Below are 24,651 nucleotides of genomic sequence, written 5' to 3' on the forward strand. Positions count from 1 at the left end.
ATATATATATATATATATATATATATATATGGACCGTTGAGTCGAGTCAGTGGCAGGGTTTCCACGTGAGCTAAAAAACGGATAGACTCTTCCCTCCCAAAAAGGGCAGAAAAGGACAAATAACCTATTGCTTATTGTTTACTTTTACTTAATTTTCTGTTAATTTTCATCTTTAGTAAATTGTGCTAGAATTATGCCTAACGCTTCAGAATTCTGTTAGGATTATGCTAAATTGATAGGTATGCTAGACATTATGCTAGACGTCAAAAATTTACTCAAATTATGCTAAAAACACAAAATTATGCTAGATCTGGCAACAGCCGCAACACTGAAACCCGCGTATCTAAACAAGGCCGCCTGGAGACAAGGCGACACGACACAACACACACACCTGCTGCCTTCCTTGACACTCTTACACTTACACAAAGGCCTGGGTTTCAAGACCCAACTCTAGTAGGGCTCCTAGAAGCCCATCCAGCCATCGTGCTGGTAAAAATAAAACAACAACAACAGAGACAAGGCCAGATCAGTTTCGCGGGTATCTTGATACGTCATCAGCCGACGATCGGCTTCCGGTCTTCGCCTCAGTTAGTTTAAAATGGACAGCGGTGGGGTACGCTTAAGGCCGCCGGGAGAACACGCTTCGCGCGACTTGCTTTCCATTATAAAACTACTTGTGACAATGCCTTCTACTTGCTGTGTACCTTACTGCAAAGGCAATTACAAAACTGGTTCAAGAGTGAGTGTATACCGATTCTCTCAACAGCCTGAGCTTCGGAGGAAATGGTTACAAGCCATCAGGAGGAAGCATTTCACTCCAACTCATTACAGCAGGGTAAGCACTATACAGGTATTTGTTGTTTTGCATGATCTACTTACTAAGTTATGAATTGGGTACTTTCCTGTTGTTGCCCCACCACTAATTTTAGGTTAGGTTAGAAAATTAGTTAACGTAACCTAACCTAAGATAAAGAAAATCAAATACAATAGAAAAATCAGAAAATTAGTGGTGGGACAATAACAGGAAAGATACTCTTTAAAAAATTAAAGCAAAGATACAAATTTATTACCTTATGAAATTTTTTTATACTGACTACATTATGAGTAAAAGCTACTAACTTAAATCTTTAAAAATAATACATTAACTGTAATTAAATACATGTATAAGATGCTTAAAATAGGTAAAGATTTGTGAATATTAATACTAATGAGAAATATACAGAGTATTTAAGAAGAGATAGAGAGTGAGAGAAGGGAGAAATATATATATAGAAAAAAATTTCTAGCTATTAATATTTATTATTGCAGTAATAGTGCTATGTGTTACTGAAGTCATTATTTAACACAAACTGCTTAAGTTTGTGTTTGAATGTAGCATGTGCTGCAGTTATGTGGTACATGTCTTGCAATATTATTCCATATTATTGCACCTTTATATCTAAATGTTTTCTGCATCATGGCTGTCCTACATAATGGTACATGAATTTTATGACTGTCTTGTTATATGGGAGTGAACCTGATGATTCCTGAGAAACATATTGAATATTGGGGGCAAACACCTGTTGCTGTATCTATACATCAGCTTACTGACAGTGAATATATAAATTTTATGGAGAGGCAGTACTTGTAGTGAAAGGAATAGTGGTGCAGTATGATCCCTGTAATTTGGAGATGCAGTAATCCTGATAGCTTTTGTTTGCATTTTGAATAAAGAATCAATATGGCATCTGCTTGCACTACCTCTATTCCATATAGTAGGTAAAGGTATATAAAGCTATTATATATTACAATGAGGGTTGACTTACACAAAAATGTCCTAGGTTTGACTAACATTCCAATTCCTTTGGCAATTTTGGTTTTAGTTACTCTGACATGCTCAGACCAAGATAAAGTTGTATCAATCATAACCCCTAAAACCCCTTATTGGAGCATTTACAATTTTTTATGGCCTCTGCTACTGCTTTAAAAACTCTGGATAATCCAAGCTACATCTAGGTACCTTAATTGAGTGCAATTACCTATCCAAGCATTCTGTGATAATCCAAGCTTTGAAATGAAAATTATACACTAAGTTTGTCTTTACTCAGGCAATGTGACTTTGCGAGAAGATTATTTTGATTATGTTACTAGTTACCTTATTATACAGAAGGCATGGTTCACTAGTGCCATATTCTTGGAGTGGTTCCATAAGCACTTCATCCCCGCAGTCAGGAAATTCCAGATTGAGGTGCTTAAAATCGCCCCAGAAGTGAAAGCTGTACTGGTCCTGGACAATGCGCCAGCCCACCCTAGTGAGGAACAGCTTGTAAGTGACGATGGTCGCATCAGAGTGCTCTACCTCCCTCCTAACACCACTTCAGTCATCCAGCCTATGGACCAGGGAGTAATTTCTGCACTGAAGAGGCATTATACCAGGCGCTACTTGTAGGAGGTGTTGGCTGTGCTGGAGGACGAGGACGAAGTGGACACTCGAGGGGTTAGGACACTGGCAAACATCAAGGCTTACACAATTAGATCAGCAATTTACAACTTTGCCTACTGTTGGGATGTACTAAAAGTTTTCTCTCTTGCCAATTCGTGGAAGCCGTTGTTGATTGGTACTGACGTCACAGCCGATTTTGACGGGTTTGAGCCCAAGGACTTTCATAATAAGCTACAGCAAGGTGGTGAAGTGGGCCCTTCCTTAGACGACGTTAAGGACTGGCTGGACGAGCAGGAAGCAGAGGAGGGCTACCAAGTTTTGACTGACGAGGATATTGTAGCCTGACTAGCCTCAGTTGTCTCTACAGAAGACCCTGGGAGTAGCGAGGGAGAGGACGAGATGCCAGTCAAGGTGAAAATGTCAACTCTGCGCACCTACATTGATGCCCTCCTGGATTACAGCAAGTACCCTGAAATTACCAGCCACTACAACTCACTGAGGATGGTTAGGGAAATCATCATTAAAGAACAGTACAGTGGGGGAACTCAGACAAAAGTAAGCAGCTTCTTCACTCCGATTTGGCCCCAGTCAGCCCCCAGCCAAACTTCTGCCAGCCAACCTGGCACCTCTGGCTAGTCTTCAGCCCCAGCCCCAGCCAGCCCCCAGCCTGCCTCCCCGGACATCGATGACCCAATGCCGATGTTGAGTGGGGCTGAGGAGGATGACCTAGAATAACAAGTGTTCTAGGTCCTTGTACATATGTAAACAATCCTGCTGTTCGTATTAAAATGAGAGAACTTCGTTTTCTGTTTTTTTTTTTATTAACCCCTAAAACTCGGGGACATTTGGTTTTTCACTCGCCCTAACTCGGGAAGTTTGGCGAGAAACGCACAAAATAGCCTCTATTTACATACTGATTACAGTTGGAAATTCAAGAAACGAGTGAGTACAAATGGTGTTCTGCCCACAAGCAACTCTTTCTCTTTGCAGTGCAAAAAACCAGATGTCTCTAGATGCTATGGTTACCAAAATATCACAGGTTGAATGAGGTGGTATAATCGGTGTACGTGGCCTTGTGTCCGATCGGCGCCAGCAGCCTTGGCTACAGCGATAGATAACGGGCCCCTTGTATCCTCTCTCTCTCTCTCTGGTGATGGTGGTATAATGTCCTCCCCCTCGGTGGTTGAACCTCCTATATCCGTATCAGAGCCAAGAACATAGCTATCTTCGCTTTCTATTATTGTAGAAACTGTTAATTCCAATGCCCTTTCGATACCACTCTCATTCAAAAGTTGTCTCCCCGCAACATGACAAGAGACCCGAGGTGTAGAAGTAAGGTGCGTGGGAGAGGTGACGGAATCGGACACTATGGAATCACTTTCGCTCTCACCATCCATCGTGGAAGTTGGTGACACACTGACCTATAGCACATGTTTACTCCCGATGAGTGTTGTCAACTCACAAGCAAAGAAAACGGGAAGAAAATAGCCAAAATATAGCCCAAAACGTCCAAACGTCGATCGACGTGCCTCGAGTCTTGCGTGATGAACGTCTATCGACGTTCCCGAGTAGGAGGGGTTAATATTTATTAAACTGACCATGCTCATGTCATCTATTTCAGGTTATTTGTTGTACTTAATGTTTTGTAATACTGCTTGAATGATTTCTTAATGATTACACAGTATTTTACGTACATTTTATAGTTTTTTACGTACTTTTGCAATCCACGGACGGGGTCGTGCACGCATTTGTCCGTTGTTTCGAGGGTCGAGTGTAATAGTATCATATAGTATGTTATACTCGCCGCAGTGAGAAAAGGCTAACAGGGCCAAGGCATGGAGATTAGATTGAAGAATATGGCAAGCGCTGATTCCGCTCTACTAAAAAAAAGTAAAGCCAGTGGGCGGAGCTTATGAGGCGGTGGGCGGAGCTTACGATCGCACCTTACACCCTAAAACATTGCCCTCTCTTGTGTCAGTGGGAAATTGCCAATTTCTTTTTAATTACTAAGGAAAACTAGGAACTAATAGTTTGGTTGATGTAAACCACATTATAGTTTCCTAAATATGTCATGTAGACCTATTAATAACGGTATTAATGCAAAATAGTTTAAATATTGAAAAAAAAAAAAAATACAGCAGGACATTTCCAGGAGAAATTATGACAAAAAAATTTTTTTTTTTTCTTGTACAGTACATGACATGGAACAAATAGTGAAGTAAAATTCCAGTGATTGATGTTTTCCAATGCTCAGTGACATGAAATCACACATCATTCTAAATACAAGCTAGAGAGAGAGAGAGAGAGAGAGAGAGAGAGAGAGAGAGAGAGAGAGAGTATTTAGCATGTGTTAAGTAATTGCTATACCAACAAAAATCAACTTTCACCTGATATACAGTTTATTTATCCTTCATTTAAATGTACATGTATATGTACTTGTTTACATCTACATGCACATGTATATTCACATGTGTACATGACCTTGTTCAGCCATACATTTGCCCCAAAGAGCTTCCCACTTCTCACCCAAGTCCACCAAAGCTGGAAAACACTATTATCTAATTTGTGTGTATGATTTACCGTCTAAATTTTTGTGCCACGATATGCCACGACTATTACAAGTCTTTTTAAGGTCACATATATGGTAGGTAACCTCGAAATATGGATGTAAGAAGGAAAATAAGGAGCATAACTCGGGCGTTCCCATGTACTTTTAATGTGCGATTGGTAATGTATTGGAAGTAAGGGGGGTAGGGAAAGCAGCGGACCAATAGCGCGTTGGCTTCACTTTTGTGACGTCATGCCGCCTTCTTATAATCTAACCTCCTTTGGCAAAGGCGTAGAAACCACGGGGACTTCCCAGTTATGTCACTTTGTGATTGATGATTGATATTGTTATGTATCAGGTGAACGAGGGTTAATAAAAACTACTTTGTGTCTCATAGAGTCACTCTTGGTACTTGCAGCTTTGATGGAGGGGGGGGTAGTGTCCCGAGGATTCACTCTTGCTTCCAGCTTCGAGCCCTGCTCATACCGAGCTTCACACGAGGTGACAAGAACGACTAGCCGTCACGGGAAAGGACACTTCAGCTCGAGCCTTCATCCAGCAAAGGAAAAGCCACTACCACCACCAGCCCAGATTCGTTCCCTGGCTCTCACCTCCACGATTCGGTGTCAGCACTGCCCCCCCCCCCCACCTCCTGCTTCTCTGTGTTCAGTGACTGCACCGCTGTGCCTTTCGTCATTCACACGTGTGTCGTTTTGGTGTGTGCACCGATAATCATGTGAATAAACTGGGTAATGTACTCTCTACTGTGTTCTTGTCCCATGCCTGCCTGCTGGATAGACCCACGTAACAATACATTTATTGTTGGATTAATAAATAATTACAACAAAGGAGGAGGATGGACCTTGCCACCCACCCCCTGGGCAAAGACTTAATTAAGGTTAAAGTATAAAAAATATAACAATAGACAGTATACATATCAAGAATACAAGTACTTCAATAAATACAGATATTGCACACCTTATTGCCTAAACATCCTACAGTCTGGGGGCAAACTGAGGATATATTCCCTGAGTATATCCCTGAGAGTGGCTCAGTCTAGGAGATGGTCAATGAGGCTGTACAAATCATGTTGACCTTATGGCCTAAATTTAGCAATGAGAGGACATTCCATGATATAGTGAGGCAGAGTGTGTCCCCTTGGTGCAGCACACAGCACACACCAGGAGAAGCACTGACTTCCCAAAAGTATTTGTAGCCTAATCTGAGCCTCATTATCACCCTGTCATGTGATGCAGTGTTTCTCCCGTAGGTGTAATCACAGCTCTGGGAGACACATGCATAGTGAAGACTAGTGCTTCTGCCCCTATGGCAACAAAGCTCCAACTGATCGCTAATGCTACTATGTACAAAGTCCTTAATGCTACTCTTAACATAACCCAGAGTGTACTCAGTGCCAGGGTCCACTGTGTCATCTTGTAGGGCACATTGAGGAAGGCGGTCTGCTTTTTCATGAGAGGGTATCAAGGTGAAATGGACCATGGCACCAGCACCTTCTAGGGCGTGGATGAGGTCAACACACTTATTAACTTGATCACAGTCCATGGGGGAGGTGGATTGAAGGGCATACAATGCGGCTTGACTGTCAATAAAGAAATATACATACAGTTCTGCTCTAGTGGAAGACGTGTGCAGGGAGCCGCCTGGAAACCTCAGTGTCAGTGTAGTGACTGGCAGAGATGTAGTCATGGATGAACAGCCCACATCCAGACCTGCTGCCATTGACTGACCCATCACAATAAGCATGAATAGCCTGAATGTGTGGATACTTGGACAATTTAGTCATGAACATGTCTTGCAGCACATGAGGGAGCCAGTCCCTCTTGGGGTGATGCAGAGATTGAATATCAACACTGACACAGTGAGGGTTCCAGGTGGGTTGTAGCGGTGACATAACAACGTTAATACAGGCCTCGGCTACACCTACACTTGTCAATACTCCCAAGATCTGCCTGAGGTATGGTGTTGTAGGAGTGCCAGGATCATGATACAGGGGGGTCAGTGATCCCTTTAGAGAGTCAGAGCCCGTGCATAGCATCCGACTAATTGTGCGACAAGTAATTTCCTGTACCCTACACATAATACTCAGCAGGTGCAGTTCGGCTCTGAGGACTTCAATCCGTGCAGTCCTGGTGCATCCCAAGATTATCCGCATGGCTTCATTCTGAACAAGCTCCAGTGGACGGAGTTGGGTGGCACTAAACTGTATTAAAACATGGGCGGCATAATCAATAAGGGACCATATGACAGATATATAGAACATTCTTAGGATTGGAATGCCAGCCCCCAGGCCCCTATTTGCTAGCAGCCAAAGTGGTGCTAGCTGTGGCAGACAGAGGTCTCGAACATAGTGGACGGCTTGAAGAGACTTCTTGTAACTCATCTGAACACCCAGGCACTTGTGTATATGTACTCTAGGGATGGGAACATTGTTTACAGTGGGCGGTCGAGAGACCTTCCCTTTAGCTTGAAATTTTGTTTTACATTCATTAATCACTAGTCCCATTTGGACACACAAAGCTGCTAGTTGTGACAAAGCTAACTGGAGAATCCTTTTTTTTTTTTTTTTTTTTTCGTAGGGAAGAGGGCCAGCCAAGGGCAAAAAAAAGAAAGTTAGAAAAAAGCTCACTAGAGCGCTGGCTCTCCAAAGAGTAGAAAAAGTGCCAAAACCGTCAGCCAGAATTAGGGGAGCAAATGCCTCGATACCTCCCTCTTAAAAGAAGACAAGTTGTAGGAATTTGGAAATACAGATGCAAGGAGGGAGTTCCAGAGTTTACCAGTGAAAGGGATGAATGATTGAGCGTACTGGTTAACTCTTGCATTAGAGAGTTGGACAGAATAGGGATGAGAGGAAGAAGAAAGCCTTGTGCAGCGTGGCCGCAGGAGGAGAGGAGGCATGCAGTTAGCAAGATCAGTAGAACAGTTACCATGAAAATAGCGATAAAATATAGAAAGGGATGCAACATTTCGGCGGTGAGAAAGAGAGTGAAGACAGTTAGTCAGAGGAGGGGAGTTGATGAGACGAAGAGCTTTCGATTCCACCCTATCAAGCAAAGCTGTGTGACTGGAACCCCCCCAAACATGCGAAGAGTACTCCATACAGGGACGGATAAGGCCCTTATACAGAGTAAGCAGTTGGAGGGCGAGAAAAACTGGCGGAGACGCCTCAGAACACCTAACTTCATAGAAGCTGTTTTAGCAAGAGATGAGATGTGAAGTTTCCAGTTAAGATTATGAGCAAAGACAGACCGAGGATATTCATTGTGGAAGAGGAAGACAGTTGAGTGTCATTGAAGAAGAGGGGATAGTTGTCTGGAAGGTTGTGTCGAGTTGATAGATGGAGGAATTGAGTTTTGAGGCATTGAAAACTACTAGATTTTCTCTGCCCCAATCGGAAATCTTAGAAAGATCGGAAGTCAGGCGTTCCGTGGCGTCCCCGCGTGATCTGTTAATTTCCTGAAGGGTTGGACGTCTCTGAAAGAACGTGGAAAGATGTAGGGTGGTATCATCAGCGTAGGAGTGGATAGGGCAAGAAGTTTGGTTAAGAAGGTCATTAATGAATAATAGAAAGAGAGTGGGTGACAGGACAGAACCCTGAGGAACACCACTATTAATAGGTTTAGGAGAAGAACAGTAGCCGTCTACCACAGCAGCAATAGAGCGGTCGGAAAGGAAACTTGAGATAAAGTTGCAGAGAGAAGGATAGAAGCCGTAAGAGGGCAGTTTTGAAATCAAAGCTTTATGCCAGACTCTATCAAAAGCTTTTGATATGTCTAACGCAACAGCAAAAGTTTCACCGAAATCTCTAAAAGAGGATGACCAAGACTCAGTAAGGAAAGCCAGAAGATCACCAGTAGAGCGACCTTGACGGAAGCCATACTGGCGATCAGACAGAAGATTGTGAAGTGACAGATGTTTGAGAATCTTCCTATTCAGGATAGATTCAAAACTTTAGACAAGCAAGAGATTAAAGCTATAGGACGGTAGTTTGAGGGGTTAGAACGGTCACCCTTTTTAGGAACAGGCTGAATGTAGGCGAACTTCCAGCAGGAAGGAAAGGTAGAAGTCGATAGACAAAGTTGGAAGAGTTTGGCCAGGCAAGGTGCAAGCACAGAAGCACAGTTTTTGAGAACAATAGGAGGGACCCCATCAGGTCCATAAGCCTTCCGAGGGTTTAGGCCAGCAAGGGCATGGAAAACATCATTACGAAGAATTTTGATTGTAGACATGAAATAGTCAGAGGGAGGAGGAGAGGGAGGACAAGCCCAGAATCGTCCAAGGTGGAGTTGTGAGCAAAGGTTTGAGAAAAGAGTTCAGCTTTAGAGACAGAAGAGATGGCAGTGGTGCCATCAGGATGAAATAAAGGAGGAAAGATGAAGAAGTGAAGTTATTTGAGATGTTTTGGCTAGATGCCAGAAGTCACGAGGAGAGTTTGAGTTTGAAAGATTTTGACATTTCCTATTTATGAAAGAGTGTTTGGCAAGTTGAAGAACAGACTTGGCATGATTCCGGGCAGAGATATAAAGTGCATGAGATTCAGGAGATGGAAGGCTCAAGTACCTTTTGTGGGCAACCTCTCTATCATGTATAGCACGAGAACAGGCTGAGTTAAACCAAGGTTTAGAAGGTTTAGGTTGAGAAAAGAATGAGGAATGTACGCCTCCATGCCAGATACTAACACCTCTGTTATGCGTTCAGCACAAAGAGATGGGTCTCTGACACGGAAGCAATAATCATTCCAGGGAAAATCAGCATAATACCTCCTCAGGTCCCCCCAACTGGCAGAGGCAAAACGCCAGAGGCACCTTCGCTTTGGGGGATCCTGCGGAGGGATTGGAAAAATAGGACAAGATACAGAAATGAGATTGTGATCGGAGGAGCCCAACGGAGATGAAAGGGTGACAGCATAAGCAGAAGGGTTAGAGGTGAGGAAGAGATCAAGAATGTTGGGCGTGTCTCCAAGACGGTCAGGAATACGAGTAGGGTGCTGCACCAGTTGCTCTAGGTCATGGAGGATAGCAAAGTTGAAGGCTAGTTCACCAGGGTGGTCAGTGAAGGGAGAGGAAAGCCAAAGCTGGTGGTGAACATTGAAATCTCCAAGAATGGAAATCTCAGCGAAAGGGTAGAGGGACAGAATGTGCTCCACTTTAGAAGTTAAGTAGTCAAAGAAATTACTATAGTCAGAAGAGCTAGGAGAGAGATAAACAGCACAGATGAATTTAGTTTGCGAGTGACTGTTAAGTCGTAGCCAGATGGTGGAAAATTCGGAAAGAAGCAGCGCGAAATTTTGTCCATTAAAATATTAAAAATTTTAGCATTGGACTAAGGACTCCACCCTGTGGTGTTCCAAGCTCAAAGACTTCCTCAGAGGAGACTGCACCTTGAAACCAAACCTGTGCTGTTCTATTGTACAAATAGTCCCTGATCCATCCTAATAGTCTACCTTTGACACCTTTGAGAATGAGTTCCTCCATAATAACATCTTTGTTGGCCCTGTCGAAGGCACCCTTGAGATCAACGAAAGCTCTGCAGGTAGCATCCTTATTTATAAGACACTCAACAAAACAATGACTTGTGGAGTGACCTTTTAGGAAGCCATGTACATTGCCAGCGAGTACATGGTCCGTCTTATGCAATATTACCCATTCCATCATCTTGCACAGACAGCTGGTGAGAGAAATAGGGTGAAAGGTGCCATCACCTTTGGGGATTGGGATGACGATGGCTGTTTTCCAAGAGTGGGGAAGCTTGCCTGCAGTGAGAGACATGTTAAATAAATCCACGATAGGGTTGTCTACCTTTACCTCCAGGAGAGCATTGAGGATATCATAGGTGATGCCATCCTTGCCAGGAGCTGTTGACTTGTCCAACTTGACTGCCGAGAGGAGTTCGTCATGTGTGATAGGCACACAGGTGTCATCCAGCAGAGAAACACTGTGGCGAAGCAACTCCATCCTTCATGGTCTTTGCTGATCAAGCGCCTCCTGGTGTTCCACAGGAAGGCCAGAGAAGGATGAGGCTTCCTTCCACTGCAAGACGAGTTCTCGTGCCCTGCCTGCAGAATCGGGGTCACACACCTGTCGTCTGGACTTGCCCCGGACGCTGTTGACATGATGCCACACCTCCCGGAGGGACCAGGTCCTGTGCACCTTGTCCAGAAAGGAGACCCAGTACTTCTTCCTTTCCTGCAGCCGCAGATCCATGAGGTGTCAAGCCACAGTAACCATGGCATCCCGTGACTCTCTGTCGACTGGGTTGAGCTGCCAATGTCTCTGGTAGGCAGCAAGTGTCTGTTGGCAGTTCAAAATCACAGGGTCGGTAGCGTAAGTCCAGTGGCGTGGAGCATGGGCCCTTACCAGAACCCTTGGAGTCACGATGAAGCCCTTGATGGTGTGCAGAAGTCCGTCATACAGTGCCTCTGCATCAGCATAGGAGCCCTTCACGGCAGTGTACCACGCAACCACATGGACGATGATGGCGTCTCAAGTCTCTGTACATACGCCATTTTGGCTGTTTGCACCGTCTCTCTCTCTCTCTCTCTTGGTTATGGCTCCCAAGCGTAAGGCAGACTCTTCTGATGATAGTGCATCAAAGAAGAGAAAGACCATCACCATGGAAGTTAAAGTGGACATTATAAAGAGATTTTAAAAGGGAGAAACACCAACAAACATTGGCCGGTCACTTGGCCTTAGTCGTTCCACTGTGGCTACCATCATCAAAGATAAAGACCCCATTATGGAACATGTGAAAGGATCTGCTCCTATGAAAGCGACAGTGATAACCAAGTAGCGTAGTGGTCTAATTATTGAGATGGAAAGATTATTGGTGCTTTGGTTGGAAGAACAAACTCAACGGCGTATTCCAGTGAGCCTTATGGTGATTCAGGAGAAGGCAAAACGATTGTTTGAGGCACTGAAAGAAGAAAAGGGGGAAGGAAGTGAAAGTGAAGAGTTTGTGGCTAGTAGGGGTTGGTGTATGCGATTTAAGGCTCGGGCCAATTACCATAACCTTAAAGAGCAAGGTGAAGCTGCTAGTGGTGATGAGAAAGCAGCAAGTGAATTTCCTAAAGCGTTGGCTGAGATAATTAAGGAGGGGGGTTATTCTGCTCATCAAGTGTTCAACGTGGATGAGACAGGCTTATTTTGGAAGCGTATGCCTGACCGCACTTACATCGCCAAGGAGGAGAAGTCAGCACCAGGTCATAAAGCCAGCAAGGACAGGCTAACTTTACTTTTTGGGGAAATGCTGCTGGCGACTTCAAACTGAAGCCCTTGCTTGTGTATCAGGCTGAAAATCCAAGGGCACTCAAGGGCATTTGGAAGAGTCAACTACCAGTCATTTGGAAGGCAAATAAGAAGGCATGGGTGACACTTGCGGTGTTTGAGGACTGGTTCATCAACTATTTTGTGCCAAGTGTGGAGTGGTATTTGGCCTCCAAGGGTATCCCTTTTAAGGTGTTGCTAGTGCTGGACAATGCCCCTGGACACCCTGCCCACCTGGGAGACTTTAACCCTAATGTCAAGGTGGTTTACCTTCCACCTAATACCACGGCCCTGTTACAGCCTATGGACCAAGGAGTGATAGCTTTGTTCAAGGCCTACTACCTCCGAAGGACAATTGCTATGGCTTTACAGGCAACTGAAACCAAGAAGAATTTGACCCTAAAAGACTTTTGGAAATCCTACAACATCCTTGATGCCGTGAAGAACATTGCTGATTCCTGGGAGGAGGTTAAGCAAACAAACATGAATGGTGTTTGGAAAAAACTGTGTCCTCAATTTGTGGGTGATTTCCATGGGTTTGAGAACACAGTTCAGCATGTTATTAAGAATGTTGTTGCCCTGAGTAAGGAAACTGATTTGGAGATGGAGGTTGATGATGTTACAGAGCTGCTGGAATCTCATGGAGAGGAGTTATCTGCTGAGGACCTGATACAACTGGAGAAGCAGATCATAGAGGAAGAAGAAGAAGCACCCACCCCAGAGCCTAGGGCTTTCACAAGGCAGGGCTTGGCAAGAGGTTTTGCTGAGATGCATCAAGCGTTGGCAACTTTTGAGGCTATGGATCCCAACTTTGAAAGATTCACTAAGGTTTCCAGAGGCATCATGGATTTGATGCAATGTTACAAGGAGATCTTGGATGAGAAGAGGTTGCTCTCTGTTCAGACTAACCTGGAGCAGTATTTTAAGAAGGTAGAGAGGCTTGCAACAGATCCTGTACCCCCTACCTCAGCTGCCTCTACTACTCCAGACTCACCTGCCCCAGAATCTCCAGCACCTTCTGAATGTTCTGCCTCACCTCCAGGCTCACCTGCCCAAGCATCTCCAGCACCTGAAGGTTCTGCCTCTCTTGATTCACCAACCCCAGTATCTCCAGCACCTTCTGCAGCTTCCTCTATACAATAAGCCTGTCTCTCCCTCCCTTGCAATGCCTCCTTCCAGTGTGCAAGCCAACCAAAAGAATAAAGGTAAGAATTTTATTTATCTATTTATTTTTTTTTTTTCCCTATGTTCCGACTTACGCCGAAATTCGGGTTATGACGCGTGTCAGGAACGGATCAACGTCGTAATCCGAGGACTCCCTGTACTGGACGCGGCAGTAGGCCGGTTCCTACTCGCCCAGCCTACAATTTGGCGAAAAAAGAATCGATCGATACTCTGTACGAAACTTTTAGGACTTGTTAGTTGGCCGGTGGGGCCGACAGCTAGTGGGCGGAGCTTAATGCTGCGGGCGCCAAAAATGGCTTAGTCACTCTCCAGTTGCCAGTGGACAACGTTTTCACGAGAGACTCACGACGATTAATACCGCGTGTTATTGCCACGTCGCGGTGTTATCAGTGGTTCCGTGTTCTTAATATGGGGAAAAACACACATTTAGCGCAAGATAAGATCACTCAGATCATCGCATTGAAAGAATCTGGGCTGCAAACAAAGGATTTATAGTTGCACAACTTGATGAGAGTGAGTGTTCTGTTCGCCGTTGGGTTGCCAGATTGAACCGGCAGGGCAGCCGGGACACACCAACCCATGAAAGAAGGCCTGGGCCTAGTAAAAAAAAAACAGTGATCGTTGCAGGAACATAGTGAAGCGTGTCCTAGAGTCTAACCCTCGTATCTCAGCCAGAAAAAATAAGGAAGGAAACCCTAGGTTGCTGGGAGACGTCTCTGTGCATACGTTGTCCCGCCTCATAGCCGAGCTGGGCTACAGCAACCATTGCACAATGAAGAAGCCCCTCCTCACCCGTAGGCACAAAGTGAATAGGGTTCAGTTTGCCAGGAAATACGGAGCGTGGGATGAGAGAAGTGGCTGACTGTACTATGGTCCGATGAAAGCACCTTTACGGTGACCTGCAATAGGGATGGAAACGTGTACAGGCCATGCGGTAGTGACCCACTAGACCCCCGCTACACGTGTGCTACGGTTAAGCATTCAGACTCTTTGATGGTGTGGGGTGCCTTAACCGGTCACGGTAAGGCACAACTTCATGTTTTTCATAATAAAGAGAAAGTAAATCAGTATAATTACTTAGAGTTGCTGTGTGACGTCCTGCCCCAGGCATTTGAAGACACTGAAGCTATTGTCTTCCAGCAAGATGGGGCCAAGCCTTATACAGCCAAATCAGTAACCCAGTGGCCTCGTGATTGTGAGGTGCAGTTTATTGATGATTGGCCGGGCAACAGCCCGGACCTTAACCCCATAGAAAACCTGTGGCAGATCGTGAAAAGAGATCTGCGGGGGAAAGACGTGTCGTCTGTTCCTAAGCTCGAGAGGGAGATTCGTGCCTCATGGGATCGTATTGACCTCCAAATACTACGAAATCTGGCACTATCTGTCTCCATGAGGCTTAAGGACATCATCAGGAGGAAAGGAAACCCAACAAAGTATTGAATGTAATTACAGACTGTTGTTTATTAAATATTTCCATAACTATGTGCGATTTTTTTTTTTTTTTACCGCCCGGCCTACTGCTGTGTCGAGTACTGTACAAGGCAGTTCAAATGTGAAGCATAAATTATTTCTAATAACATCTTCAAGTCAACGCTTTGATGAAAATCAACCCCTTTCCGGCAGCAGGGCAGATGAGAGAACTACCAAATAAAAAATCATCTATATATAGGCACTACCGACTTTCATTCATACGTCTACATATAGTTTCCCCGCAAATAGGTACTCCTGATTGACATCAATATATAGACTCTGCCGCAAAACTGAACAAACAATTATTGAATCTATATGTAAGTGTTGTTTGGGTTTGATTGATGATAACATATGTCAATATGCTTGTATGAATGTTTTAGTTACATCCAGGACTTGTGACATGGATGTGATTTACGTTCCATTTTCTTCATATTTTTTCACATACACACTTGTTTTATACCTGTTTATTTGTAGACAACGTTGCTGGCGTGTGGTACAGTTCCTTCTCCTTGACATGATAAACCAATGATAAAAAAGTGTAAATAATGTAAAAAAAATTCCAGTAATAGCTCATGTGCGTAGCACATCCACCATCAACAAAGCACAAGCGGTGACCAGCCTTGCGAGACCATTTTGACCAATGTTTGGGTAGTCGGGCGCCAAATAATGATTTATTTTATGAATTTTGTTATTTATAAGGAATCGTCTATATATAGACGACGCTATAACTTAGTGCAGTAAAATAACAAACGTCTATATATGTAGTTGTCTGATACAGTGCCACGTATAATTTTTGTGGCATTGCATTTGAATTTTCAAATTTAAGCACCAATTGTCAGTGACTGCATTTCCCCCTCTTCATCCCTTCCTCGATCTTTCTCCCCTTCCCTCCATCCCCCTCTACCCTACAGTTGCCACATCCCTTCTCCCCCCATCTTTCCTCCCGCCCACTTCCCTCCCTCCCTTCTTCCATTTCCAAGTTTCTTCCTGCACTATAATAATAATAATAATCATGATAATAATACATAGTTATAGTAGTTGATACTGATAGTAGTAGCAGTAGTAGTACTAGTAGTAGTAGTAGTAGTAGTAGTAGTAGTAGTAGTAGTAGTAGTAGCAGTAGTAGTACTAGTAGTAGTAAATTGTAGTAGTAATTATAGTAGTAGTAGCAGCAATACTAGTATTACTATTGCTGTTACTACTACTACTACTACTACTACTACTACTAAACTGATAGTAGTAGCAGTAGTAGGACTAGTAGTATTAAATTGTAGTAGTAGTTATACTAGTAGTAGTAGTAGTAGTAGTAGTAGTAGTAGTAGTAGTAGTACTATAGTAGTAGTTATAGTAGTAGTAGCAGCAACTACTACTACTACTACTACTACTACTACTACTACAATTTACTACTACTAGTACTACTATCAGTATTACTATAACTACGTATTATTATTATTATTATTATTATTATTATTATTATTATTATTATTATTATTATTATTATTATTATTATTATTATTATTATTATTATTATATTGCAGGAAGGAACTTGGAAGTCGGGGAAGGGAGGGAGGGTGGCGGGGGTGGGATTACGAGTATGTTGTTGGTAGCAGGGAACAGTTAAGAAGCTAACTAGTTCTTCCCCCGAGGGCCAGGGAAACAATTAATGTAATCCTTTCTTCCTTTTATTCAGTATGCACAGTTCAGTGTATGTTAGGTGTATGGTAGGTGGCCTCACGTAGTGGTAAGCGTGGGATCGGGCAGACGTCCACGCGCAGGTTCGAATCCCACCACGTACCACTTTAAAGCTATGCCATTTGTTGAGTGGATTAAAAGTTACCTACGTGTCACGAAGATACCCAGATTCTAGGTGGTTACACCAAAGATGCAAAGATGCTCTTGGGGGGTGATATGGGCCCTGATATGGATACCACTTTAAATAAAACTGCCTGCGCCACTAATGGGAGGAAGCTGAACAGCGCTTCCCACATGTAGTCTTCAAGTATGCCTACAGGTGCCATAGGCTGTAACATGAAAAAAGATTCCCCGCCACTGCAAAACCGGTTCGGGGGCTCTCGTCCCGTGGGTGATGGGAGGCCTGGCGGGAACAGGTGGCCAAGCGACAGCGTGAGGCTTGGCGAGCTCCATTGTCAAGATGTCCCCGCGAGATGCGGCTCCATGTCAGCGAGGACAGAGATGTACTGTGCTTCAGAGGAGACTCATGGTGAGATGTGTAGATATCAATGGCGTGGGGTAATGTGACATAGGAATCTAATGTTATTAGTAAAAGTGAGGTGAAGCTATGTATAGAGTGGGTACAGTGGAAGGAAATAGTTAGAAATAAAGAAGTAAAAAATTAACAGTTTGTGGGCATTCCACGTTGCTATTTTTTTTTTTTTATCATTTTATGTTGGAGGTAGTGCTAGCTGAACTAGGTTTGGAAAACCCAGCCTAGAAGGTTGCATATGTGTGTGTGTGTGTGATAATATGCGAGTGTTGTCATAAAGGTGATGTCAAGTATGAGTGTTCGTATCTTGTATATTTGAATTGTGTGTTTGTTTGTGGGTGATTGTCTGATTTTTTTTTTCATTATTATTTTTATACAGAAAAGTAAGGAGTCTTAAAAGTTAGTACAGGTAAGCAATGGTTCTTATGTGACATAGGAAAACGCTTACTTCCAGGGGCTCATTCTGCGTCGTCAAGCGAATACAGGGCGTCATCTCACTTTAGTCAAATGTGCCTTTTTCGACATCGTCTGACATCGTTTGACATTGTCAGACATTGTTAGCGTAGTATACATTGTTGCAAGTCAAGAAAATCTAAAAATTCTGGTTGTTCCCATTTTCTTTGGTACATCGTGCGTCATCGGAGGTGGGTGATTACTCCTGCTGTGGCCTGCGTTCCTTCCTGTGACTGACTGACTGTTTGAATCTTGTAACAGCGCTCATCCTCCCTCGCTGATGGGAGTCCTTCCTCAGCCTTGGTTGGGAACGGATATTCTGCTCTTCCTACACGCGGCATACACAAGTTGCAGCTACTGCAGTATCATGCAGACAACCCTATTTTGGATAATTTCGATTACCAGTTTATCCCCTATCTGTCTGTCATCTCTCCATAGTCTCTAAATTATGAGAGGAGAGGGTGCTCCACTGATACCCTATGGATGACAAACACTCTGCTCCCCCGGATCCCCCACCTGATGATGGCCCGACCCTACAAACAACCACGCTCCTGGGCCTCTTTACTCCCCTGACAACATGCATGTCCGTGGCTGAGGACCCCCACCTTTGCCCTCGGTCTCACTGCATTCTACCACTGTCACCAATACCACGTCTGTGTCTACAACACCAGCTACCTCCACAACATACGTCACCCTGCAGCCCTACACACGACCTCCCCAACAGAACAATCATAAGCAGAAATTCCACCCCCTACCCAGCTTGGCCTCTCTTTTTGACAATGCCAAGTGGACCAAGTGGTATCATCATCATCCTCAGCGTGTGATGACATGAACTTCAGCACAACACTCCTACAGCAGGTCGGTAAAAAATTTTCAATGTAGAGATGATGGCTCCTGTACCGTGACAGTCCAGAATGAAGCTCAAGCCGAAGCCATGTCGAAGCTGTATGACTAAGCAGGGCATCCAATCAAGACCAGCAGAGAACCCCTCCTAAACTTCAGAACTGGTACAGTCCTTATTCCCTTCAGTATCAGGATTGGATCTCGACCCTTTGAGGACTGTGCAGAGAGCATCAAGGAGACTCTTGAGGCACAAGATCTACCACAACCCCCCAACCTCCAGCTCAACAACCATCCCCCCTACTCCTCAACTACCTGCTCCTCATTGTCCAATTTCCACTTCCTCCCTGTCCTCTCCTATTCCTCTGTCAAACTCCTCTATCATGTCCCTCCCATCCCACCTACTCCCAGTCTATCTGTCCCGAGATCACCAAAACCCAAGCGAGAGCGTCACTCCCCACAAAAGGATGCAGATCACTCATCCAACACAAGCTTCGAACCACTCCCTGTAACTCCTCCCCGCCCTGCTTCGCGCCAAATCTCAAGAGGAGGAACCCACTCTGTTCATGCAGTCGATCTTAGCGCCGTCAACAATGCTGCTCCAAGCCCAGCTCATATGGAGACTAATCAAGACCACCCTGATCCCTCAGCTGACCCCTCTACCGCTGACTTGGAAGCACCTAACCCGACTCCTCGAAACACCCACCCAATTGGCTCCCATACCACCCCTATTAGTGACAATGCTGCCTATGCTCTGACTGATCCTCTAACTGACATTTTCACCTCCTCCCAAGAAATGTCTCACCTTCTCCTGCCCCCCTCTCCCCTCCCCCGACGCCTCCCTCTTCAATTCCCCAATCTCCCTACACGACTTCTCTCCGTTCCTTTCACAACCTTGCTCCAGTGGAATATCCACGGCCTGCAAGCCCAGCGATTAGCTCTCCGCTACCTAATCTCCCTTCATAACCTTCAGCTTCTAGCTCTACAAGAAACCTTCCTACGTTCCCCCTCCTTTTCCCATCCCAGACTATACATTCATTGGTTCACCCTTCTCCCCCACTGCTCTACTTATTCATACCTCTGTTCCTTTCATTCCCCTTTCTCTCCCCTCCCCTATCCCCCACTCCGGCCAAAGTCTTTCTACATTGCTGGTTCACTGTCTGCTTGCTCTATCTTTCACCCTCCATACCCTTAGACCTCGAAGGCCTGACCTCTCTTCTTTGAGATCTCCCTCCTCCTGTCCTCCTCCTCGGTGACTTTAACTGTTGACATTCCCTTTGGGGCGACTGTTGTCTCTATGAGAGGACGTCTTTTCGAGACCTTCCTCCACACTACAGACCTTTTTCTTCTCAATACTGGAACCCCCTACTCATTTTGAACCCCGTACCCGGTCATTTTCTTGCCTTGACCTTTCTCTGTGCTCTCCAGCTTTATCCTTGGATTTTCAGTGGACTGTTCTGGAAGATTATCTTTTCAGCAACAACTTTCCCATCAAACTCACACTTACTTCCACCTGTTCTATACCCCGCCCCCAAGTGGAATTTCCGTGCAGCTGATTGGCAGCTTTTTGTCTCTCTTGTTTCTCCTTCCCTACCATCCTCTTCTTTTCCCTCCCTCTAAGAGCTTCTCTCGTACTTATTGACACTGATGTTTAATGTCGCACTCGCTGCCATTCCAAGGAGCACCTGCCCTCCACACGCTAAATCAGTACCCTGGTGGACACCTGAATGCCAACGTGCCCTTCGCCTCAAACGCGCAGCCTGGAAGCGCTTCCGCCGCTGTCAGTCCACGCCCGATGAAACACGCTGTCTTCTACAGTTTCGTCGAGCATCTGCCGTCTTCCGCTGCACCACATGTCAGGCCCGTTCACAAAGCTGGAAGTCTTGTCTCTCACATCACGTGTGATACCCCACCTGCAGCAGTATGGTTCTGCATCAGACATACCTCCGGCAAGCACATCCCCCCACCATCTCCAGTTCTCGTCCTGGACGAACACCCAGTGGCTCACACCTTACAGGTAGCCGACGCCCTGGGGCAACACTTTAGTCATATAAGTACCGGTTCCCACCTCTCCCCCACCTTCCACCGCATAAAGTCTGCCTCAGAGTCTGTTCCCATCTACTTCACCCCGTCCTCCACTGGTGCCATCAATGCCTCCTTCTCCCTTCGTGAGCTGTCCTCCGCCCTCCAGTCGTGCAGAGATACCAGTGAGGGCCCGGACGGCATCCATTACAATTTGCTAAAACACCTGTCACCATGTGCACTCTCATTTCTCCTGACCCTCTACAATCAGATTTGGATTACCAGCTACTTTCCCCCCCGAGTGGCGCAAGGCCGTCATCCTTCTCTTTTTAAAGTCAGGTAAATCTGGAAACCATCCACAGGATTACCGCCCTATTGCCTTAACCAGCTGTTTATGCAAAGTACTAGAAAAGATGGTTAACTGCCGCCTCATATAGCACCTCGAATCCCACAACCTCATCTCCCCCCTACAGTTTGGATATCGCAAGAACCGCAATACCCTCGATCCTCTCCTCGGATTAGACCATTTCATCCGTACTGCTTTTTCTCGTTGCCAGTCTGTCATAGCTGTGTTTTTCGATCTAGAGGAGGCTTATGACACCAAGTGGAAATATCACATACTTCGGGTAATACTTACACTCACTCCACCTTGATGGCAATATCGGTGTATTCCTTCAAAATTTCCTTACTCACCGCTCATTCCAAGTCCGTCTTCGTTCTCATCTCTCCCGTGCCTTCACACAACATGAAGGAGTCCCTCAAGGCAGTGTCCTAAGCACTACTCTTTTTCTATTAGCCATAGACGGTATCATGTCCTCCCTACCTCCTCTGGTTTCTGCTTCTTTATATGTCGACGACTTCGCCCTCTACGCTGCAGACTTGGACATTCCACACCTTCAAACCCGCCTTCAGTTTGCCATCGATGCTGCATCTAATTGGACCACAGCTAATGGCTTTCGCTTCTCCCAGACCAAGTCCTGTGCTGTGTGCTTTACTCAGTCTCGTAACATCCCACATCCACCACTCACCCTGTATGGCACCCCTCTCGCCTACCACGACTCCACAACTTTTCTTGGCTTTGTTTTTGATTGTCGTCTGAACTGGAACGCACATATCACCTCTCTCAAGAACTCCACCCTCCCTCAACTCTGGTTATTGCAGACCCTGTCACATCTCTCCTGGAGCGCAGACCGATCTACTCTTCTCCGTCTCCACTCAGTGCTCATCCTATCCAAACTAGACTATGGTTGCCAAGTATACTCCTCCGCTTCTGCCAGGGTCCTAGTAAAACTTGACCCTGTCCATAACTCTGGCCTACGTCTTGCCCTGGGTGCCTTCCGCTCCACTCCTGTTGCCAGCCTATACGCAAAGGCCAGTGTTCCCCCACTTATCCACCGCCGGTCCTTACTAACAGTCAAATCCTACGAACGCTTCCATCAGTTTCCCCGACATCCACTCCTTTCTCCTTATCATTTTTGCCACCCATTTCAGTCCCATCCTAGCCTCTTCCTTCCTTTCTCTCTCCGTGTTAACAACCTCCTCCAATCCTTACATTTTTCTTTCCCCCTATCCTTCCACTCTGTACTATCTCTTTCCCCCCATGGCTTGCCCTCGCTCCAGTTGTTTGCCCTACTCTCCTCCCCTGTTCTCGCTCGTCCCTGCCTGCAACTCTACTCCGCTCCCTTTACCTTAATCACATGCCCCAACATGCCACCGCTGTCCACATCTACACGGATGGATCAAAGATGTCCACTGGTGTCGGCTTTGCTACTGTTTCTGCCTTTTCCTCCCTACAAGGTATTCTAACTCCCATCGCCAGTATCCTCACGGCCGAACTTTACGCCATCCTCCTTGCCCTTGAATTTTCCTTCCATTACCTGTCATCCTCTTTTGTTATCTTTTCAGACTCACTCAGTGCACTTACATCCCTGCAGTCACTCTCTGCTTCACATCCAGTTGCTGCCAAGATCCAGGAATGGCTGTTTTGCCTCTCAACAAGGAAAACGTCCGTGCAGTTCTGCTGGGTTCCTGGCCAGGTTGACGTCCCAGGTGTGGACTCCCTCGCTCGCTCTGCTGCCCTAACCACCAGCAACTTCCCACATCCCATTCCTACCGCCGACTGCTTCCCAGCCCTCACCTCCATGCTCCGAGACTTATGGCAGTCTTCATGGAACATGCAGAATGACAACAAACTCCATGCCATCAAGCTCACCATCCTCCTGTGGCCTCTCTCCACCCACCAGAACCGGCGCTGGGAAACTGCCCTTGCTTGTCTCTGCCTGGGCCACACCGGTCTCACTCTTTGACACCTCGTGCGCCGTGAACCTCCACCCATCTGCCAGCGCTGCCACTGTGCTCTAAGTGTCTCACATATATTCCTGGACTGCTCTGACACATACCCCCATCGTCGTGATGCATTTCCTTTCCTGGCCACCCTGCAATGCCCCGCAGTGCTCACTGATTTTCTTGGAGACTCTCCCACCTTTTCTGTCCCTAGAATAATGACCTTCCTAACCAGTCTTCATCTCTTCAATCAGATCTGAGTAAACGCAACTATTCTTAGTGCCATATAGCCTTTCAGGCTTGGTGCTGGTACCTTTTCAAAATTCAATTAAATTTCCCTGCTGATGGACCCCCCCACATCCCTCTCCCCTATACTACCTGCAACTCACGCACCATCTGTTACAGGCTCCACTCCCTAATCAATTCCTCCAGTCCGCCCATTGAGCCCGTATATCCTCCCTAAAATCCTTGTATATTGTCTAGCAATTTCAATATTTTGATGTGTTGGTGATTATCTATTTATTGATTGAATCAGCCATAGGGGAGGCCAAGTGTGTGGTGTGGTTATTTTCTTATTAATTCTGATAAGGATTGTCCTTATTTATTTACTTATTTTTGTGATCCCATCTAATAATTTATACACACCTGTGCAGCCTAGTTATTATATTTCTTTGTGTTAAACAGTTATTTCTTTTGTGTATGTGTTTGGGCTACAACAGGTGGTGCTGACGCTGTGAGTGGCACTTATTTCAGTATTAGGCAACCGTGTTTGTACTTATTTCCTGATTAATTTCTATTTTTGAGGTGATATATTTTATGATTGTCTTTATATTATTTCAGTGGGTGTTGCTTTAACTTTGAACGTATCTTAACTTTATCCCTGATTGTGATTAAGTTTAACTTTGCCTTATTTTTTGTGTAAATAAATTTTGTTAAGGATTTAAATCCTTTTTCTTAAATCTTTCCCCAGTAATCATATTTTAGTTTCTCTTACGTCCTTGCGTTAAACTGTTGCAATGAAGCCTATTCACTATTCCATTTATTTATCTCAGTATTTTGTACTTTATAAGAGTGAATTAATCAACTAAGTGACAGATGCTCCAGTCATTGTGGGAACCTGGTCGGGCTTAACTCTGGAGTCGTAACAGAGAAAAGTGGTGACCTCGCCAGGATAGTTAAAGTAATAGTTGCATCCAACTATATCACTATAAAATTTTATGTTCCAGAAGTGTTGTAATGGTTATGTTTTTCTTGAATGTGTAATCTTTATTGTGGTGATTTAGTGAGCATTACATCTGGTAAGTAAACTGGAGTCAGAGCGTCCAGTTAACATTATTAACCGTGATGATGTCAGAATTTTTTAGCATCTAACCCTTCACCATTGGATTTGGAGCAATTTAACAAGCATAAGCTAAGGTTGCTTGCCACTTATTATGATCTTGATGTCTTTGCTGGGAGTAATAAACACCCTTCGCTCACTGCCTTAAAGGAGGTGATGCTTGATATTTCTAACCCTTACATAAGTGGGGGTTGACAGGAGGAGGAGCCTCCTCGTCAACCTTCCCCCACCCCTAGTTGTCACTCTGAGATTGTTCCCCCTACTATGAGTGCTAATGAGTATCTCAAACTTGAGGAATTAGAACTCAGAATTGTAGAGGCTCAGGTGTAGGAGCGTCTGGAAATGGTAGAAGCTTAGGAGCATAGGGAGATGGTACTGGCGGGAGTAGAACAGGAGAAAATTAAACTTGAACATAAGAAACTTAATGCTGGAGTATTAACAGGTGGCAATGTTCTGCAACAGTCTAGCCTCTATAAAAACTTTTCTGACTGCACAAAGGTAATTCCTCCTTTTAATGAAAGTGATGTGTTAGAATCTTTCAATGCATTTGAGAAAACAACCATGGGTCTGAGTGACTTAGAAATA

At 44.9% G+C, this 24,651-nt stretch overlaps 2 protein-coding genes across 6 annotated transcripts in view; one reads left to right on the forward strand and one right to left on the reverse strand.

Annotated features, from left to right (window-relative positions):
• Nucleotides 1-2,816, reverse strand: part of LOC123516493 (organic cation transporter protein-like) — a 95,421-nt gene extending 92,605 nt beyond the window's left edge. For all 3 annotated transcript variants that reach the window (XM_045275863.1, XM_045275869.1, XM_045275870.1), the window contains exon 1: nt 2,135-2,816. In XM_045275863.1, the coding sequence (XP_045131798.1) occupies nt 2,135-2,325 (191 nt within the window). In that variant the 5' untranslated portion in view covers nt 2,326-2,816. The remainder of the gene's footprint in view (nt 1-2,134) is intronic.
• LOC123516495 lies at nt 52-23,660 on the forward strand. Of its 3 annotated transcripts, none has more exons than XM_045275874.1 (2): nt 52-835; nt 22,350-23,660. In XM_045275874.1, the coding sequence occupies exons 1-2, from the start codon at nt 784-786 to the stop codon at nt 22,748-22,750; spliced, it is 453 nt and encodes a 150-aa protein (XP_045131809.1). In that variant the 5' UTR covers nt 52-783; the 3' UTR covers nt 22,751-23,660. The 3 variants fall into 3 exon arrangements, with proteins under 3 accessions (XP_045131809.1, XP_045131812.1, XP_045131810.1); XM_045275877.1 differs by lacking the exon at nt 22,350-23,660 and adding an exon at nt 5,389-5,714; XM_045275875.1 differs by lacking the exon at nt 52-835 and adding an exon at nt 17,022-17,126.
• The last annotated feature ends 991 nt before the right edge of the window (nt 23,661-24,651 follow it).

Source organism: Portunus trituberculatus, chromosome 41 (assembly GCF_017591435.1).
Source record: "Portunus trituberculatus isolate SZX2019 chromosome 41, ASM1759143v1, whole genome shotgun sequence".
In the NCBI taxonomy this organism is placed as follows: Eukaryota; Metazoa; Arthropoda; class Malacostraca; order Decapoda; family Portunidae; genus Portunus; species Portunus trituberculatus.

Excerpts from the sequence above, each read along its gene's own strand:
- LOC123516495 (XM_045275874.1), top strand. The coding sequence starts at position 784 with ATGGTTACAAGCCATCAGGAGGAAGCATTTCACTCCAACTCATTACAG. Across the intron at positions 836-22,349 it reads CTCCAACTCATTACAGCAGG|ACTCACTCAGTGCACTTACA; the intron begins GTAAGCACTATA and ends TTATCTTTTCAG.